Source organism: Aspergillus lucknowensis, assembly GCF_044049455.1.
Source record: "Aspergillus lucknowensis strain CBS 449.75 chromosome Unknown BJX67scaffold_61, whole genome shotgun sequence".
NCBI lineage: Eukaryota > Fungi > Ascomycota > Eurotiomycetes > Eurotiales > Aspergillaceae > Aspergillus > Aspergillus lucknowensis.
The window spans coordinates 105,872-124,640 of record NW_027263605.1 but is presented as its reverse complement, the minus strand read 5'-3'; the positions used below and the strand labels follow the sequence as shown (position 1 = coordinate 124,640).

General features: G+C 54.4%; 9 protein-coding genes across 9 annotated transcripts; 6 read left to right on the top strand and 3 right to left on the bottom strand.

Annotated features, from left to right (window-relative positions):
• Positions 1-1,536: 1,536 nt before the first annotated feature.
• Positions 1,537-2,892, top strand: BJX67DRAFT_385294 (tyrosinase family protein; the record flags this gene model as incomplete). The annotated part of the gene is made up of 5 exons (XM_071033829.1): positions 1,537-1,727; positions 1,780-1,942; positions 1,994-2,259; positions 2,313-2,586; positions 2,635-2,892. The coding sequence occupies 5 exons, from the start codon at positions 1,537-1,539 to the stop codon at positions 2,890-2,892; spliced, it is 1,152 nt and encodes a 383-aa protein (XP_070881799.1).
• Positions 2,893-4,175: 1,283 nt separating this feature from the next.
• Positions 4,176-5,195, top strand: BJX67DRAFT_391084 (putative cutinase 1). The gene is made up of 4 exons (XM_071034717.1): positions 4,176-4,336; positions 4,384-4,469; positions 4,524-4,738; positions 4,799-5,195. The coding sequence occupies exons 1-4, from the start codon at positions 4,261-4,263 to the stop codon at positions 5,058-5,060; spliced, it is 639 nt and encodes a 212-aa protein (XP_070881798.1). The 5' UTR covers positions 4,176-4,260; the 3' UTR covers positions 5,061-5,195.
• On the bottom strand, positions 5,029-6,642 carry BJX67DRAFT_365573 (alpha/beta fold hydrolase). The gene has a single exon (XM_071030283.1). It carries the CDS (start codon positions 6,398-6,400, stop codon positions 5,264-5,266), a length of 1,137 nt encoding a protein of 378 aa, XP_070881797.1. The 5' UTR covers positions 6,401-6,642; the 3' UTR covers positions 5,029-5,263.
• Positions 6,521-8,234, top strand: BJX67DRAFT_391080 (putative pyridine nucleotide-disulfide oxidoreductase). Its single transcript, XM_071034716.1, has one exon. The coding sequence runs from the start codon at positions 6,642-6,644 to the stop codon at positions 8,217-8,219; it is 1,578 nt and encodes a 525-aa protein (XP_070881796.1). The 5' UTR covers positions 6,521-6,641; the 3' UTR covers positions 8,220-8,234.
• Positions 8,235-8,778: 544 nt separating this feature from the next.
• On the top strand, positions 8,779-10,729 carry BJX67DRAFT_375037 (putative C6 transcription factor; the record flags this gene model as incomplete). The annotated part of the gene is made up of 4 exons (XM_071031638.1): positions 8,779-8,831; positions 8,891-9,184; positions 9,261-10,257; positions 10,322-10,729. The coding sequence occupies 4 exons, from the start codon at positions 8,779-8,781 to the stop codon at positions 10,727-10,729; spliced, it is 1,752 nt and encodes a 583-aa protein (XP_070881795.1).
• Positions 10,730-10,735: 6 nt separating this feature from the next.
• On the bottom strand, positions 10,736-12,824 carry BJX67DRAFT_289701 (sugar porter family MFS transporter). Its single transcript, XM_071026780.1, has 5 exons — positions 12,505-12,824; positions 12,370-12,450; positions 12,211-12,321; positions 11,812-12,138; positions 10,736-11,755 (listed from the first exon to the last, which is right to left on the bottom strand). The coding sequence occupies exons 1-5, from the start codon at positions 12,575-12,577 to the stop codon at positions 10,863-10,865; spliced, it is 1,485 nt and encodes a 494-aa protein (XP_070881794.1). The 5' UTR covers positions 12,578-12,824; the 3' UTR covers positions 10,736-10,862.
• BJX67DRAFT_289726 (bacterial alpha-L-rhamnosidase-domain-containing protein) lies at positions 12,646-15,889 on the top strand. The gene has a single exon (XM_071026781.1). The coding sequence runs from the start codon at positions 13,072-13,074 to the stop codon at positions 15,838-15,840; it is 2,769 nt and encodes a 922-aa protein (XP_070881793.1). The 5' UTR covers positions 12,646-13,071; the 3' UTR covers positions 15,841-15,889.
• A 49-nt stretch (positions 15,890-15,938) lies between these two features.
• On the bottom strand, positions 15,939-16,949 carry BJX67DRAFT_385287 (uncharacterized protein; the record flags this gene model as incomplete). The annotated part of the gene is made up of 3 exons (XM_071033828.1): positions 15,939-16,101; positions 16,164-16,651; positions 16,707-16,949. The coding sequence occupies 3 exons, from the start codon at positions 16,947-16,949 to the stop codon at positions 15,939-15,941; spliced, it is 894 nt and encodes a 297-aa protein (XP_070881792.1).
• An 890-nt stretch (positions 16,950-17,839) lies between these two features.
• On the top strand, positions 17,840-18,760 carry BJX67DRAFT_289733 (uncharacterized protein). The gene has a single exon (XM_071026782.1). The coding sequence runs from the start codon at positions 17,939-17,941 to the stop codon at positions 18,713-18,715; it is 777 nt and encodes a 258-aa protein (XP_070881791.1). The 5' UTR covers positions 17,840-17,938; the 3' UTR covers positions 18,716-18,760.
• The last annotated feature ends 9 nt before the right edge of the window (positions 18,761-18,769 follow it).

Here is an 18,769-nt window from a genome sequence, read left to right as displayed (position 1 = left end):
CCAGGTGAAACATGCACAGACAGCGAGGAATGGGCCTTCGTCCGTTCACCCGTCCCACGGCAATATAATTTTCCTCCCGTCACAGAAAGCCACGGTGGATGAAGAGGATGCTGGAGCGCAAGCAGAAAGAGCCAGATCGATGAAACCAAGGTGGTAAATTGTCATTATGTTTGTTGTGGCTTTGCACAGCGTTGAACGAAGGAAGAGCTGCCAAGCAGTCCGAATGCGAACAATGCAACTGGGAAGCCCGCCAGCACACTCACGATGTGCGGAGTCTCGGATCTGAGGCCAGAGCGACTTGGAAGGCAATGGACTGTGCTGATCCGGGTATTCTCCACAGGCCTTGTCAAGCTTCGGAAAAGTACCTCAAACGGAAGAATGCTTGATGGCCCTCTCACCGGCGGATCGCTTCAATTTCCGCTGCAGCAGCCTTTTCGGGTCTCTTTCCGTCCCAGGCCAAGGGTTCACTGGCCGCGCAAGAAGATTTCAGCGTGAAACAGTCACGGCGGCCAAGAACAGCTGGCCAAACCTTCTTTCGCGCTACTCCGCAAGGCGCACGAAGGGTTTCCTTTTCTTCCCCTCCAGATTTTGGGCGAGGCGGCGGAGTGCCTGATTTGCGTGGGAGATGTGCATGCCCTAACCGTGAGGGGCTTGGGATTGCCTCTCACTGCTGATCGCTGCATGTTCGCCTGGAGAATGGCGAGGACAAGTTTCACCCCGGCAGAGATCAGGCCGATTCGAGAAATTTGGGAGACTGGAGAATCTGGAGACTCACCAGTGAATGCCTCAATCAAAGCTCATCTCGCCTCACCGTCCGTTCGATGAAGAGTGAAAACTCAGCAAGGCCGGCTAAATCGGGCTGAGCAGCGAAGGACGCCAAGATTCAAGTCCCTGCTGGATAATAAGATCGAGATGAGCTCAATCTCGAACCCTGTCAATCGCCCGGCCGAGTCTCAACACGAGACGGAGCACCGTCCACTGCCGGAAAAAAAAAAGAGAAATTCATCCCCATTCCTTGTCCACGCGAATGGCTTGGAGGCGACGGCCCTTCCCCAACCTTCCGGGCAGCCTCCGTCTCCCCGCCTTGCTCCCTTCCCGACATTTAGGGTTGATATGAGTTCGAGCCGACTGGGAGATTGTGGCGACCAAGGTCCATCCAAATGAGCAATGCACATTGACGGTGGCTCTTACGAGTCAAGTCACATCGCCGTGCCTGGCGCCACTGTCGTCTCCCCACCCAGGATGCACCAAAGGTCCGAAGCCCTCGAAGTCTGGACGAGGCTGCCCCCATTCGCTGTGTCTTGATTGCCCACGCGATGGCAGCTCACGGCAAAGCCTGAAATGAAATCAACCGAGATCCCAACGGTCCTCGTGGCTCGGAGAGAATCAGAAGAGGTAAAAGCTCGGCCGTTTAAAACATCCCTGCCTTTTGCGACGATCCTTCCTGTCTTTCTCTTGATGTCCTCGACAGCTTTAACCCTCCTCCTCCCTTCCCTTCTCTTCTTCTTCCGCGTTCCCTCCCAGAGGCGAGTCCACATGCGTTTCTCACTCACTGCCGTCGTGGCAGCTCTGGCTGCCATCCCTCAAGCGACAGCGACCACCGACATCGATGACTGGGACGTCCTCGCGGGCAAGGCCCTGGCAAACCAGGTGCAGTATCAATACACAAAGCCCCAAAACTCCGAGAGCAATTGTACCCCTCTCAATGCTGCGATCCGTCGCGAATGGTAGGACCAGAGGTGCCAACTTCTCCAGAGTATCGCTAATCGTCGCATGCAGGGGAGCACTCTCCAAACGGGAACGCAAGGAGTACATCGATGCGGTGCAATGCTTGATCGACAAGCCATCACAAATCGATCCCTCCTTCGCTCCTGGTGCGCGTTCTCGCTTCGACGACTTCGTTGCCGTCCACATCAACCAGACCATGTTCATCCATGGAACGGTCAGCCCCCCAGCGTTGGCAACACAGGTTATATGAAGCTGATAGCCTTAGGGTAACTTTCTGACATGGCATCGTTACTACACCTGGGCCTACGAGCAAGCCCTTCGCAGTGAGTGCGGATACAAGGGGTACCAGCCGTACTGGTCCTGGGGGAAATACGCAGACGACCCCCTCAACTCTCCGATCTTCGATGGCTCCGAGTACAGCATGTCTGGGGATGGCTCTTATATCCCCCACGAGGGGCCCGAAGCCGGAACTGGTATCATCCTCAAGCCAGGTCATGGTGGCGGCTGTGTGACCTCCGGTCCCTTCAAGGAGTGCGTTTTACAGCTTCCTGCAACGTCATGACTCTCACTGACGCATCTGACAGCTTCACTGTGAACCTCGGCCCCCTGGCAGTCACCCTCCACATCCCCGGCCTGAAACCCCAAAACGGGACTGGCTTGGAATACAACCCTCGCTGCTTGCGTCGCGATATCAACGTAGACTCTGCCTCCTGGACGACCGTTGACCACGTCGTCGACTTGATCGAGAACTACACGGACATCGTGGCCTTCCAGAACCGCATGCAGGGAGACTTCGCAACCGGGTACCTGGGCATCCATGGCGGCGGCCACTACACCATTAGCGGTGATCCTGCTGGTGTAAGTTTTTGTTTGTATTCAAGGTTCTCTGATACTGACATTGCTTAGGACTTCTTCGCTTCCCCCGGCGACCCGGCCTTCTACCTCCACCACGCCGCCATCGACCGCGTTTTCTGGACCTGGCAAAATCTCGACCCTGATGACCGCACTTTGGTTGTTGGAGGCTCGACTGTGCTCTCTGGGGACGCCGACGCTCCCGATGCGACTCTGGACGACATGCAGTATTTCAACGTGTTGGCGCCAGACAGGACGATTCGGGAGCTCCTTGATACCACCGGCGGACCCTTCTGCTATGTATACCTGTAATAATGCAGCCTCGGGCATCACTCGGGCGCCTCTGATTTTACATATTTACTCGATATGACAGGCAACGTCTTCCAGAGCTAGTTTCCTTTCTCAATTCGTTCTCTGGTATGCGACTGGTTTGACTGAACGCGGCATAGACGTCAACATAGCCTTTAGCTGCGGGTGGGCCTTCGGGCATGCGATCTGGTGCTAGGAAGACGATGTTTAGGTGTGGTGCATCGCGTGTGGGGATACGTTACTGGCAAGTTCACTGGCGAGCATCCTGTCGACCAAGCTTGGGGGAAAAGGGGTGACCAACCGTGATGAGGGTTTGAGAGTTCAGCATCCATATCCGATTAGATGGCATATCTAATGTACATGGTTTCCCACGACTGGCTCATGAGAAGCTCCTCGTTTTCATCTTGCCATGTCCAAGGTGGCGGACCAACAGTGGGATCTCAACTCAAACAGAAAGGGAGACCTTGTGAATGTGCCGCTTTCTTATGCTCGGATGCGATGATTGATCATCCGTTGATAGAGTGTTCTATAGTCTCTTGCAATGCCGACGCCTGCACCGACCGTCTTGTTAGCTCCGAAGTAATCACCCTGCGCAAGGATTGTCGACACTCCAAACACCCTAGGCGATAGATATACTCTGGCCTGTGCGAATAGCTTCTGGTCTGAGGTCGGTGGACGGAGATCCACAGAAGATCATGAGCTTAAAAGGCATAAGATTAGGGATGAGATTGGCATCTCATGTTCAGAATCGACCTCCCACTGCCGGGGCCTGAAATTCCGCAGCTGCCGCGACCCAAGCACGGTAGTTTGAAACGCGGGGCCCCGACCTCGTCCTCCTCCACGATTCAAATCGAACCTGCCAACACGGCACTTACGCTTATCCCTCGGTTCACGCATTCGAATCCGTCGAGATAAATGCCCAGCAAATGAAGAGGCCCTCGCCAAGCTGCAGCACAAATTGAGTGAAACTCTCCCACCCCGTTACAAGTGGAGCAGAAATTGGGCTTTTCTGCAGATCAGGGTTTCGAATGGCGAATTGGCGAAACGGCAAAGGGCACTGGCTCCGATTTCTGGCGCTTTGCTCGTCACGAGGATTTCCTGGAACAGGTCCCAGTTTGAGACTATGCAGGGCAGAGCCTCCGAATACCGAGGGATCCTCCCCTAGTGCAGAGATCTGGAGAAGAAACATGGAGAAAGTCGGGGACCAAGTACCGGCTTCATTAAACTCCTTTCACTGCCGAGGGCTTGGGCCGGGAGTATAAAGAGAGGGCGCAGAATCCTGATTTCCAATTCTCACCGCAGCGAGACCGCAGACCAGAACAGTCTCAGCATACCAAGTGACTTCGAATACCTTTATTTGCGGCGGACAAGATGAAGCTCCAGCTTGCAGTCTCCTTACTTGCTGCACTGGCCGCGGCCAGTCCAGTCACCCTGGACGAACGCCAGCGTAGGTCAAACGCTCTATTCCAGAGCATCAGCTAACCCTAGCCCCAGTCTTGGGGGGGAACGAGCTTCGTGACGGCGACTGTAAAGATGTTACCTTCATTTTCGCCCGTGCCTCGACCGAGCCGGATTACCTTGTACGTTATCGTACCCCCCCTCTCAGTGACACTGGGCAAACACTAATAGCGTAGGGCATCTCGACCGGCCCCGGGGTCTGTAACGGCCTGAAACTCAGAAAGCCTGGCCAGGTTGCCTGCCAGGGCGTTGCCCCGGCTTACAAGGCAGACCTTGCCTCGAACTTCCTTCCCCAAGGAACTAACCAGGACGCAATCGACGAAGCCGTCGAGCTCTTTGAGCTGGCTCATACCAAATGCCCTAATACCACCATTGTGGCCGGTGGATACAGGTGAGCCAGATACTCCGTTTGTGGGAAAGGGAGAACCGATTGCTAAGGTAGCGCTCACAGCCAAGGAACCGCTGTCATGCACGCCTCCATCTCCTCTCTTTCCTCTGAGGTCCAGGACCAGATCAAGGGAGTCGTTCTCTTCGGAGACACCAGGAACAAGCAGGATGGTGGCGCCATCCCGGGTTTCCCGTCTGACAAGACCAAGATTTTCTGCGCTCTTGGGGACATGGTGTGTGATGGGACTCTGATCATCACCGCTGCTCACTTCAGCTACCTCGTTAATGTCCCCGAAGCTGTCAGCTTCCTCGCTGGCAAGCTCTAGGCGGTGGAGCGACCGCCAGATATTGAAGTGGCTTATCGCCTATGAGAGGAGAGGAAATGTTATGTAGAGAGTAGTCGGAGAAGCCAATCACAACGAAGCTTGTTATTTCATCGGGAGAGTCGAGAGTAGTTTGCAGAAGGTATGATACAGAGGTATGGAAACCAATATAGGAACGGAGATTGGGAATAGCTACACACGCGGCGTCATGGGGTTGTCGAATGCTGCTGTAAGAGCTTCTCTGGAACAAGCTCAGAGATGATCTCTTCCAAATGGCGGCTTAACGTATAATGAGTCTCGCCCTCAAACTCACGCAGATCGCAGTGAGGAAGCCGCGCGGCCATATACCGTATCATCTCTATCGGCGCGTTCGCATCTTTCTCGCCGTGCCAGATCTGCACCTTGTTGTACGTGATGTCCTCCAACCGAAATCCCCAGTCATGCGACAGGAGAACAGCTTCTTGTACAGTAGCGGCAGACCCTTGGGGGAATGCTTCAAACAGCATTCCCAGGATCTCCTCGCGCCGTTCCCTCGTCGACTTGTCGCTCTTCTCTGCGGTCTCCTGTTTCTCAAGCCAGTTGTCCAACCACCTAGCAACAGGCCCCGTGTTCGCGGCCCAGCGCGAAACACCTACCAGTCCATCAATCAATACCCCCAGGGCCGTCGGTGTGTGCGTTGCCGCCAGGGAAATGAGCCGACGTGCTGCCGAGACGTGTCCTGCTTCCCACGGCCCCGCCCCTGCCAGAATGCCGACGGCAGATAGCCTCTCAGGCGGCAATGCGTGAGCACAGGCAAGTGAATAAGGACCGCCGCCAGATCCCCCCAGAACGGCAAACCGAGGAATGCAGAGGTGATCCACGAGCGATTGCACATCCCCTGGCCAGTCCATGATGCACCTGTTTGGCTGAAAGGTGGAGAGCCCGTAGCCCGGTCGATCTGGCGAGATGATGCGGAGACCCCTGCGTCGTGCAAGCGCATCCAGGCCGCTGGCCTCAAGGCGTGAGGAGGGGAAGCCGTGAAGATAGAGCAGAGGAAATCCAGTCGGACAGCCGTACTCAGCGTATCCGAGAATGCGACCGTCACGAAGCGGAAAAGTCTGGTTGGCTCGTGTTGCCTTTGTGCTGAAGGAGGCGACAGGAGAGGAAATCGCGTTGCTGCATACCGGCAGAGAGACGCGGTTTCTCGGCAAAGCTTTCATCATCTGAGGTGGCAAAGAGGGTTGATTCACGATGGAATTTCGGGTGTGAGCAGTGAGAACACATCTTGACTTCCCGCTGACGCGACAGCAGGGCTGAAGGGTGGCTGGAGAGCACAGCGCCGCTGCAGATCGAGCGTCGTCCATCCGAGCCGAGCGACCCAGAGCACGATTGCTCACAAATCCGTCAACGATCAAGTCAAGCGAGGGGAAATAATATCTACTTTGTTTATCGTACTCCTGAGTATATTCGGTTGAGGTGGAGCGGAGGCCGAGGTGATGAGGTCATAATGTGTTCAAGTATCCTCGAGCCTAGCCTCCGACCTGGAGACAAATATGACCGGTGCAAGAGTTTCGAATTGACCAACATGGGCTGCAGCCAGTTTACATGATGAGGTCCCTCGTCAGAACGGTCCCAGCTCTCCCTCCCCCGAGGTGGCGCCTCGTGAGGACGCTGAGCACCGATATCCTGCAACGGCCTCGCGAAGGCAAAGAGCGCGTTGTCATCTTAGGGTCAGGCTGGGGAGGCTACACAGTGTCTCGGAAGCTGTCGCCAAAGCGTTTCGCCCCTCTTGTGATCTCTCCGCGCTCTTACTTTGTTTTCACGCCGCTCCTGACGAGCACTGCTGGGGGGGACTTGGATTTCTCACATATCGTCGAGCCTGTACGGGACCCTAAGGTCGACGTCAATTTCGTCCAAGCTGCAGCGCGTGTTCTTGATCTGAATCGCAAGACTGTACTCTGCGAACCCACGGTCGTCAAAGGGGGTGTCACCCAAACCCATACAGATGAGGAGAATGGTTTCAGGCAGACGAAGAAGTGGGAAAAAGGCGAGCCGTTTGAGATTTCCTACGATAAGCTGATCATCTCGGTTGGCGCCATCAGCAGGACGTTCAAGACGCCGGGAGTGAGAGATAATGCGATATTCTTCCGAGATATTGGCGACTCACGTCGTGTCCGACGACGGGTCCGGGAATGCTTCGAATTGGCCATCTTGCCCACCACCAGTCCAGAGATGCGCCGGTATTTACTGCACTTCGCCATTGTCGGCGCTGGGCCTACAGGTACAGAGCTGGCAGCGGCATTGCGGGATTTCATCGCGTCTGACCTCATCACCCTATACCCAGCTTTGGACGGTCTACCGCGAATCTCTCTGTATGATGTCGCGCCTCAGGTTCTGTCCATGTTTGACGAATCGTTATCCCGTTACGCCATGGACACAATGAAGAAAGAGGGCATCGACGTGCGCACTTCCCACCACATCCAGGACCTCCGTTGGGGCGCGCCCGGCACTGATCCGCCATACGAGATGGACCCCAGAGGATGTTTAACCCTCACCACCAAGGAAGAAGGGCAAGTTGGGGTCGGATTGTGCGTCTGGGCAACAGGCAATGCTGTGAATGAGTTTGTCAGTGAGTCCCTTTGCGATGTGGACGTGTTCCCGACAGCATCGGCGGTCATGAAGAATGGTCCTTCGGGGCCAGGAAAGATACCCCAGGGTCCTTGGACCTACAAGAAAGCACCACGGACGGGTGCCCTTCTCGTGGATGGTCACCTCCGCGTGCAACTCCAAAACGAGACGGGTGCCACGGCCGTCCTCCAAGATGTGTTCGCGCTTGGAGACAATGCAATGCCCGAAACGGGGTCGCCTCCAGCCACGGCACAGGCGACATCACAGGAAGCAAAATGGCTGGCGACGCGTCTGAACCACGGCGATCTCGCGACATCACCTGGCTTTTCCTTCCGCAACATGGGGACACTCGCATATATCGGAGACGCGAAGGCTCTGATGCAACTGCCGGACGAGGATGGGAAATACTTCCCCCATAAACTGACTGGACGAAGAGCCTGGCTTGTGTGGAATTCCGCATATTTGACAATGACAATCAGTTGGCGCAATAAGCTACGAGTCGCCGTCCGTTGGATGCTGAATCGGCTGTTTGGACGCGACATTTCGCGATATTAGCTGAATAAGACATCACAGACGCATAATTTGACTCCCAGCAGATGAGGCGATGGATTGTTCGTCCCTTTTCCCCTGTATTTGGCTTGACCGGGTCGAGGTGCTGCGGGGAGATGGGTGGATGGAAAGGGGAGGAGATTCCACTGGTATACTGTGTGTATGGACTGCCTGTTCGGGCTGGAAAAAAATATATATCAGTACTGAGCATGGGAAACAACCCCTCCTCCAGTGAGCAAATTCTACTGTAACCTGGCCGATGGTGGCCACAGGACTCGACAATCTAATTCCAGAGGAGTAACAGCGCCGACCAACCTTCGCAATCGTGAGGTCAGTTGCTCCTTTCTCTCGCTCAGACAGCAACAGGGCACGATATGGGATTAGTCATCATCACGTGAAGACATTAACTATGACGCAATCAGGGAGGAGTGTGCACCTGGGCAGCTCATCCAAGCTTCCCACTCAGGCACCGGAAGGAGCAACACACTCTTCCCACCTTGAAGCTCGTCACTGTCTGATGCAATCCGTCAATGACTAGCATGGCCTGGGCGTTGCCATCCATGTCATGTCAAACAATGCGTCGAGGAGAGCGAGAGCTGGGGCCTGTGCCACCTGCCGGTAGGTGCTCTCTCACCACGGTTGGAGAGCTGAGAACTGAAGAGACGCGTTTTCCACAGCACTCGCAAGCGCCGATGTATTCCAACGACCAGGGGAGAAGCTTGCCAGCTTTGTCGCTCCCTTTCGACACCGTGTAGTCTGAATCTCGACTCGGGCCCTCTCACCTTGAATAAACGTGAGGTGCACGTTGGAGTGGCTGAGCCTGGACCCCTCGTTTCTCAGGAAGTATGTGTTGAGCTGGTCCATATCTACTTCCGCTATATCCACGATATTCCACATACCATATTTCACGAGCCGTCCTTTCTGCGTCGCCTCAATGAGGGTACTGCCCCCACCATCCATATCTACGCTATGTGTGCATTGGCCGCAAGGTAATGGTTGACCCGCGAACCTTGGAAGTCCTCAGCATTAGTAACGACGGCAGCACAGGTTTTCCAACAACCCAGTCTTCGATGACACGTCGCCTTGCGACCGTGGGAAGGTTTTCGCTGCCGAAGCACTTCGCCTCTGCCAGCAGTACATGATTTCCCCGAGCCTGGCGACAGTTCAAGCGTTCCTTTTGGTCGGGTATTATTTTAGTGGGGAGGGAAACATTGACGGCAAACACATATACATTGGCCTGGCTCGGCTGCACGCTGAAAGGCTGTCGCTGAGTGACAACCCGAGTGCCGTATATCAGGAAGAGTATCGGCGGAGCTGGCTGTCCATTCATGTGGCCAGCCACTGGTCAGCATGGGACATGGCAATGGAACCTGTGAGCTTGCCAGACAGACCAGATTATCTTCCGAAAATCGATGATGCCACGTTTCGTACCGCTAGTGCTGAGTTGTTGGACGGGACCTACGTTCCCGACGCATCTCGCTGCGACATGTGGGCTCAGATGGCGCGTACGCTCGGTACCTTCGCCAAGATAAATACGCTGATGCGGCAGCTGAGCCGTAACATGATATCGTTTGACGACTATTACACCCATGCTGTCAAGCTAGAAGCTGCACTGAACCGGTGGGCGGCGAATTTACCACCAAGGTTGACGTGGGGTGTCGACAATCTGATGGTTCTCGCCGGGCAACGTCTCGGCCAGATATATCTAGCTATGCATATTGGATTCTTCCATTTTCAGCAGATGCTCTTTTTTCCGTTTCTGGATGCGAGAGCCACACGGAATCTAAGACCTGACCGAGCTGTAAAGTGTAAAGAGAGCGCAGCTGCTGTGTCATCAATCTTGCAATACTCTATGAACATCAAGCATTGCGAGTTAGACTACTTTATCTACGGGCATATTGCTGTCGTCAGCTCTTGTGTCCACCTTCATACCCTTTTGTTTAGCGAAGACTACCGCGAGCTTTCCGTGACACGCCAGCGCTTGGTGTCGAACTTTCAGTATTTGATGACGCTGAAATCGTATTGGCCCATAGTAGAACACTATGTGCGTTCCTTGCGCAGCTCGGCACGTTTCTCCAAGTTATGGTCTTGCTAACATGAAAATATAGTCCACGCATCTGCGGACATTTCAGAATTCTTGCAGGGATTCTATGTCGGATCCATTTGTGCTCGACAACTGGATGGCTCGCTTCCTCACCGAACACTCGTCAACTCTCTCCGAGAGGCAACGCGCGCCTTCCCAGTCTGCTGAACCCGGAGCATTTACCGTGGCTGCAGATCGCAAGTCCGGCTCTGGTAATGCCACGCCTGCTCCTCTCCCTACCAGTATTGAATTTCTCACGGCTTCCGAGAGCGGAAATGATGAGGCAGGTGATGTATGGAAGGAGTTGGGCCATCAGGATGACCTCACACGATTGCTACATAACCAAGACATCACCGGAGAAGCGCTTGTCAATAGTGCGCTCAGCTGGTTATTGGATGGAGACGATGAAACAAATCAAACAGCTCCGACGTAAATGCTACTTGCAACCTTATATACACAGCGACTTCTCCTACTTCGTTTTTATAGTGGCGATTTTCTCAAGCAAGACAATCTTGATACTGGTTTCCCTGAAGCAACCCTATCTTGTGCGAAGGCACTTATCGCGTTCAGACGGCTTTTTCGACATGCACAGGATTAGAAGCCTTCTCTACGTCAACTTGACCGCCTAGCTTGCTCGATGTCTCCTTTGCGATAGTATCTCCGAATAACTCGGCAATCTCTTCCAGCGTCTTGCCACTTGTTTCAGGAAGCAAGAAGAAGTACACGAAAGCAGCTCCGAAGTTGGTAGCAATGAAAAGGGCGTAGTATCTCCAGCCAACATTCTCCATTGCAGTGGGCGTGATCTGCGATAGAACGATGGCTGCGACCGACTTGGAGAAAACCGCCAGACCCATTCCGGTTGAGCGCAGGAAGAACGGGAACAGTTCGGAAGGCACGACCCAGATAGTAGCGTTGAAGAAGACTGCGTACCCGCACGAGTAGATGAAGATCATGGCGATTGCCGCTCGAGCACCGCTCAAATTGCTGTTGCTTTCGCTTCCGTATATGGCCGACAGGGCCATACAGATGGCAATCATGGCCGATAGGAACAAAGAGCCAACCCAAAGTGTCCGGGTGCGAGGCCACTTGTCCGCTGCACAGAACAGGTATATCAGCTGGCCTAGAACACCCATGATACCGTATATGCCACTGATGAGCAGTGAGGTCCTCCCAGTAAACCCAACGGCTTCGTAGAAGCTACTCTGGTAGTTTTGGATGACTGATGAACCGCTGAATTGACCCATGACCAGGATGAAGCATGCCATCCATGTACGGTGAAGGTATTTGCGGGAAAGTAGGCTTGTGACGGCAACTCCGAAATTCGTGACTTGTGTGGCTTCCACTTGAATCTGACTTCGAATTTCGCCGAGCTCTCGCAATGCTCGGTCGTCATCCCCGGTTGTGGCATGTATCATCTCAAGGACCGCTTGGGCTTCCTCATAACGCTCCTGCTGGACGACTATGATGCTGTTAGCGGCACTACCCAAGCCAAATCGGGTTATCAGGGGAACGTACGCCACCTCGGGCTATAGGGGATCAAGCAGCATCCAACTGCCAACGCCAGGGGAACTGGAATCTGCATAGCTAAGGGGATCCGCCATTGAGCATCACCATTCGCAAATGCGCCGCCGTATCCAATCCAGTTCGCCGCAAAGAAGCCGATGGAAATCATGAAGCCTTGCAATCCAACGATCATCCCACGCTTTTCGGGCGGGCTAACTTCAGCAATGTATATGGGTACAACCGTAAGGATTATACCACATCCAACTCCTGCGAAGAATCTTCCAGCAATCATCATTCCCGGATTCACGGCGGCGCTCTGAAGGACTGCACCGATGATGGCTGAACATGAACGGCCGTTCCGTTAAGACCTGATTATCGGGATGTATCCATGGGAGTGCCTGGGGAACATACCAATTACTGCGCTGCCGCAGATGGTCCATCGTCTGCTGAATCTGTTGGCCGAGTACCCTGCACCAAATGTGCCAATAGCCTGGCCAACGTTATAAAGCGAAACGATAGCACCTGTACACGGAATCAATCATAATTGGAAAACAGCGGACTGCCACATACCTGTCAAGGGTGCATTTGTCCCTGTCGGGCCCAGCATCGCGTGCTTGAATGTATCATGTCCCAAAGTGGTTGCGATAATCCCTGGAATCGCATGAGCCGTGAAAATCTCGAAGATGGCCGGAGCTTCAGACGAACCAGAGTCTACCCCATATGCAAATCCTCCCAGCGCAACAACCGAAGCAATGAGCACGACATAAGACGATACCATTTTGTAGCAGCTGAAGGCGATCTGATGGTTGGTCTGGATTACTCGCGTTCCCTTCGAGGGGAAAGGAGTGGGATTTATTATACTCGTGGCCGATAGCCGAGCGGCCGGGTTACAATGACCCGAGAAGGAGAGCCTCTGGGCATTGGCACTGCTCTATATGCGCCCCATGGGGAAGCGTGCGAGTCATATGCGAGTCACTTGGAGATTGTGAGGCGAGATTTCGCTCTCAAGTCTGGACTCTGCGCAAGGACAGACCCCAGGCGGAGATCTTCGGGAGAGGCGGCGACAGGCCAATCGACAGCTGAGAACGCCGCAGCGACACGAGTTCGCCGCAGAAGCTCCTCTCATGGAAGGCTCCATCTCTCGGCGTGCCTTTCCCCGACCACCACGGTGCGGGCTTTGCTCGGAGTGGCACCCAGGTGGTATAAAGATGGCAGAGGGGGAAAGGCTCGTCCTTGTCCATCCAAAGTCAGAACTTCCCCTCTCGCGTTACGATGGTGGGCCAATTATCCCTTGAGGCCCCTACCGTTGAGCAACATCCCACTGGCTTTGGTGTCGGAACTGCGACCCCACGGCTCTCTTGGCGGTTTTTGGCCACTGCCGACAACTGTCCTCGCAACTGGCGGCAGGCTGCGTACGAAATTCAGATCCGGCGCACACAGAATCATGAAACAGAGGAGTACTCTGTGGGCAGCGACGCCTCCGTTCTGGTGCCATGGCCAAGCACGCCGCTGAAGTCGAGGGAAAGCGCTCGCGTCCGAGTCCGTGCGTTTGGTCGCGGCGAGGACAGCTCCGAGGTCGAGCCGACTGAATGGTCACCCTGGACAGTTGTTGAGTGTGCGCTGCTCACTCGCGATGACTGGACCGCCCTCCCTATTGCTGAGCCGAGAAGGGGTGCTGTTGACGGGCCGCTACGACCGGTGAGATTCCGAAGATCTTTCACTCTAGTGGGAAAGGGAACCGTCGACCGGGCGCGACTTTACATTACTAGCTTGGGGATATATCGAGCCTTCGTCAATGGCCATGAGGTTGGCGACCATTGCTTGGCTCCAGGTTGGACAAGTTATCGCTATCGACTGAACTATCAGACGTTCGATGTTACATCTCTGCTTCATGGTGAGGGCGCAAATGTTATCGCGGTTGAAGTTGGAGAGGGGTGGTATGCGACACGTTTGGGCTTTCGGGGCGGGCGAAGGCAGCTGTACGGCGACAGGCTGGCTGCTCTTGCCCAGTTAGAGATTCAATTTGAGTCGAAACCAGAGCCCTTTTCTCTGGTTACGGATCGCTCGTGGACCTGCCAGCCAAGCGCAATCCTGAGCAGCGAGCTCTACGACGGTGAAGTTTACGATGCTCGAGAAGAAAACCTTGCGTGGAACGGCTACGCCGACGGGAATGGCGACGCCTCAACCTGGGCTCCCGTTGAAGAGGTTGCATTTCCAACTGCGGTGCTGGTTGCGCCAGATGCTCCCCCGGTCCGCATCACGGAAGAAATCAAACCTGTCTCGGTCCAAAAATCCCCTTCCGGAAAGACTATTGTTGATTTTGGCCAGAATTTGGTCGGTCGGCTGCGCATCCATTCAGTAAAAAAACCCAGCGGGGCTCGTGTCATCCTCAAACACGCCGAAGTGTTAGAGCACGGTGAACTCGGGGTTCGCCCTTTGCGCTACGCAAAATGCACCGACGAAATTATCTGTGCCGGTACGAATCTAGTCGACTGGTCGCCACAGTATACATTTCATGGGTTCCGGTATGTCCAAGTCGAAGGCTGGGACGAGGAGCGGGATGGCCCATTGTCTTCCAATTTGACGGCACTGGTGATGCATACAGACTTGACTCGGACTGGTTGGTTTTCTTGCTCACACCCCATGGTCAACCAGCTTCATCAAAACGCTTGGTGGAGTATGCGCGGCAATTTTGTTTCCATACCAACAGACTGCCCTCAACGTGACGAGCGTTTTGGTTGGACAGGAGATATTCAAATATTCGGTCCATCTGCCAATTTCCTTTATAACACAGCCGGTATGCTGGGCGGGTGGCTTCAAGATGTAGCTGTGGAGCAGCTGAACGATGGAAAGGACGGCTGCGTACCTCCATTTGTCGTCCCCAACGTCATCAGTGACGAACTATGGCCACCAACTCCGCAGGCAGAATGGGATGATGTTGTTATCCTGGGGCCATGGGCTTTGTATCTCTCGTACGGAGATGTTGATATCCTGCGCCGCCAATATAGGAGTATGTTGGCGTGGATTGATAGAGGCATCCAGCGTGGACCCGATGGCCTATGGGATCCTCAAATCTGGCAATTGGGTGATTGGCTTGACCCTACCGCACCGCCCGTTGAACCCGGAGATGCACGGACAAATGGGACCCTCGTGGCGGATGCTTACCTTGTGCGCGTCACGTTCCTGATGTCGCAGATTAGTGCTATCTTGGGAGAGGCCGAAGACGCCAGAAGGTTTAATGAACAGTCTGAACAGTTGAAGGCCAAATTTCAATTCAAGTATATTGCACAGTCAGGTCTCCTGGTCGGTGATAGCCAGACGGCTCTCAGTCTTGCAATCATGTTCGACCTCCATGCTACAACTGACCAGGTGGTGGCTGCCGCTGATCGTCTTGTTGACCTGGTGCGCTTGGCAAAATTCCGGGTGGCTACAGGATTTGCAGGGACTCCGATCATTGCCCATGCTTTGACCAAGGGTGGGCATCCACAGATTGCTTACCGCATGTTGCTGGAGAAGAGCTGTCCCTCGTGGATGTATCCCATTTCAATGGGGGCAACAACGGTGTGGGAAAGGTGGGACAGCATGCTTCCAGACGGGTCGATCAACCCAGGGGAGATGACCAGTTTCAATCATTATGCCCTAGGATCGATTATCGACTGGCTTCACACTACTGTGGCTGGTGTAAGCCCACTCTCTGCCGGCTGGAAGGATGTCAAAGTGCAACCGATCCCTGGTGGCACGATCGACTCGGCGGAGGCAGTGTACGAGACATCATACGGGCGGATGGAGTGCCGATGGGCTATACAACGTGAGAAGGATCTCTTTACGATGGAGCTTCTGGTTCCACCCAATTCCCGGGCTTTGGTGACTTTGCCCAGTGACAGTGAGCGGTCCACACAGGAGGCCAACCGAGTGACCTGGGTTGGATCAGGAAAACATGCCTTTTCAGTGCCCTTCGATTGGCACAGCTATTCCAGCAAGTGGCCGCCGAAGCCCAGGATTCCTTTTATGCGACGGCCGCAGCCGGACACTATTGCATGACTGAATCACCGTTCCGTTGCGAGCTAGACTAGACATAGAATGATAGGGTATTAATGAATTGTTACGATAGCTATGTTGTCGCCAGTAATGTACAATGTCTACGGCCGTTGAACTTGGTCGGACGTGGTGTCCCTAGACTTTGGGGGCGACGAGCTGATCCAATGTGGATGATGCAATGCAGACGAATTCTCTAGGTCGACCGAGCTGGGTTCCAATATCACATTGTTTTGGCGGTATCTCTTCGCACCAAGAATGTCTAGTCTATAGCAATGATCAGCTTTGTCTGTACGTCTCCCCTCGCCGTGTTGGTTTATAGGGCATACAGGAAGATAACCGGAAACAGGCACTCGACAGTGTAGACGAATCGGTCTACCTGTGATGCAACCGTCGTCGCCTTCTGTTGGTATTCCTGGGACGAATAGGTGACGGCCCGCGATATACCGATGCAGCAGAGAGTGGCCAGGCGAAGCTCCGCGCTTCGCAGCAAATATTGGAACACACCACCCACGGATGAGGATTGCGGTGACCGGAAGCGCGCCCTTGCCATCTGCCTGATGAGGAACACAGCACTCCATGTCTCCAGGAGTGCGATGGAGACAAAGTACCCGGTATGCAAGTGGTTGACTGTCTTTTGATGGGCGAGATCTCCATCCGCGAGCTGAGTGGCTCTACTAACGGTGATGGTAATGCGAATACCGACGATTGCCACGATCAAGGCCCAGAACACGACGAGGAACAGGGTTCGTGCACGATGGCGGAGGATATGCTTGAGGATTTGGTAGTTGTAGAAGGAGAGGCCCACTTCTTGAATCTTGGGTGTGTTAGTAGAGTTTCTCGGGGCTGGCAAGTCTGTGCTGGGACCCTACCATCCAGAAGATGTCTGCAAAGATACTCGCGACGACCAGCCCCGATTTAGGGGGCCCTCTGGTGTAATACGCATAATAGCAGAGACCGTTCGCAATAGCACAGCTGGCCGAGACGACTAGCGGGACGAAATTCAATGCGCCGTTGTTTGTGATGAGGATGACGGAGACACTGGCAAAGACCAGGAAGATGCCAATGGTGCTGAGGATACCCCAGCAGGTTTCAAAGAAGACTGGGGATTCCATGATTAAGCCCGCCGAATCTGGCGGAGGATGGTTTCAGAGCGTCATGGCAAGCCCTCACGCTGGAGAATTGAGTGGCAGTGGGCAAAAGCTTCAAATAACGACTCCAACGTGGCGAATATCGAATTCGAGAACCACAAGCTTTATCTGGTTCTGCCGAATTTTGTGGACTCGCTCCATGGTTTCACGGCAGAATGACTTCATGACCCTGCTCTCCCAGGGCTCCAAGGAGGGGCTTCCCAGCCGAACTCCACGGCCGACCTCCGCGGGTGGTAACGCCGAATCCGGGGTACCTGTGGCTCAGCAGTACTTTGGAGTACGAGGTGTGCTCGAAGTTGTACGATTAGCTCCTCACATTGGTTCGATTTGATCCTGGTCTCGGCACCGACGTTGAGGGTGCATGGCCGGGTCGGCTCGGGGTTTCCGACCGATGCTTGTCTTCGTTTCCTGTTTTGTCGATGTATGTTTCTGGTCAGCTGTTCTGGGCCTCGAGGCTCAGATTGAAGAGCATCCTATGAGCTGTAACGAGAAAATATGTCTTCACGAACGGCATCTGTGAAAGCACTTTTAGACGAGGGAATGACGCCGGTGTTGTTAACCCAATCCATCATTCCTCCGCGAAGCACTCGGAGGTCCGGACTCCCCCTGTCGCGTGATGGTGACTTGAAGGGGGTAAGCACCTCGCTGTCCTCTCTCCCCTTGGATTCTCTGTCGGTCGGGATTGTCCTCTTACTGCTATCCAAACAACGAGGGAAACAAGTAGTACGCGCGGTGCGTCCGAGTCTGCTAGGTTAAAGATGCGTGATAGCAGCTACATTGTCTGGAACCGTCTCGGAATCCCAGGTCATGGGCTGAGAAGCTCCGATCGGCGTCAGGTTCGGCTGCTCCTTCCAGCAAGGCATGGCGTGGGAATCTCCATCGTCATCAAAAACAAAGTACTCTGAGTACTCCAAGTCCGCGCCGACAGCGCAGTCATCTTCTCTCTGGCACAGATGGGCGCGATCGCGATCGTCCTCGCCGTTGCCGGATGGAATTTCCAGAATGTGGGGTATTCGTTGCTGACCGATGCGCTGGGAGACCACGGGAACTCGGAGGGGGATACCTGGGAGGCGCTGGCCGGTGTTTCATCAGTGGTTTGGCAATCGACGGATCCCGAAGTGCTGAGGCGTAGTGTTGAAGCCGTGTTGAACGTGATTGCGAGCGAGTTTTATCTGGTTGTTGCAGCGGGGGCCACGACTTGCTTGGTACGTGCGCTTGTCATGACGCGAGAGAAGCTGGAATATGGGCGGAAGAAGACCGGCGAGGGCGAGGCGGAGAGGGCAACGAGCTTCCTCCCAAGACTCCGGCAGTTCCATGATGATCATGGCAGTTTTGGTGAACTCATCCCATTCAGCCTGGAACTGATCTTCATTGGGTTTGTCAGTTCTGGAACGGAGGCTGTCCGGTTCCAGGCCAAAGACTGCATAATTAGCCTATTCTGTGATTCTGTTCACATCCTGTGCCCCTTAATCAAACTCATTGGCCATGCTGCTGGATACGAGAAGCTTGTGTCAAGTCACTTTACCCAGGTTGAATCTGAAATAGCGGAGTGCTCTCCCCACGGGGTCTGTGACGATGCAGACTCTCCGCTCACCCGACGTGTCTGGACCTCAGCTTCGTCACGGCTAAAGTCGAGGACTTTGTTTGTTCTCAATCGAGGAGCTGAGACCGCGATGTCTGGTATGAAACCGTTCGGCGCAACGGAACAGAGCGACAGCTCCAAACTATAAAGGAGTCGATTTCACCTGAGCAATTGGGGTCGAAAGCCAGCCAGAACTCTCATC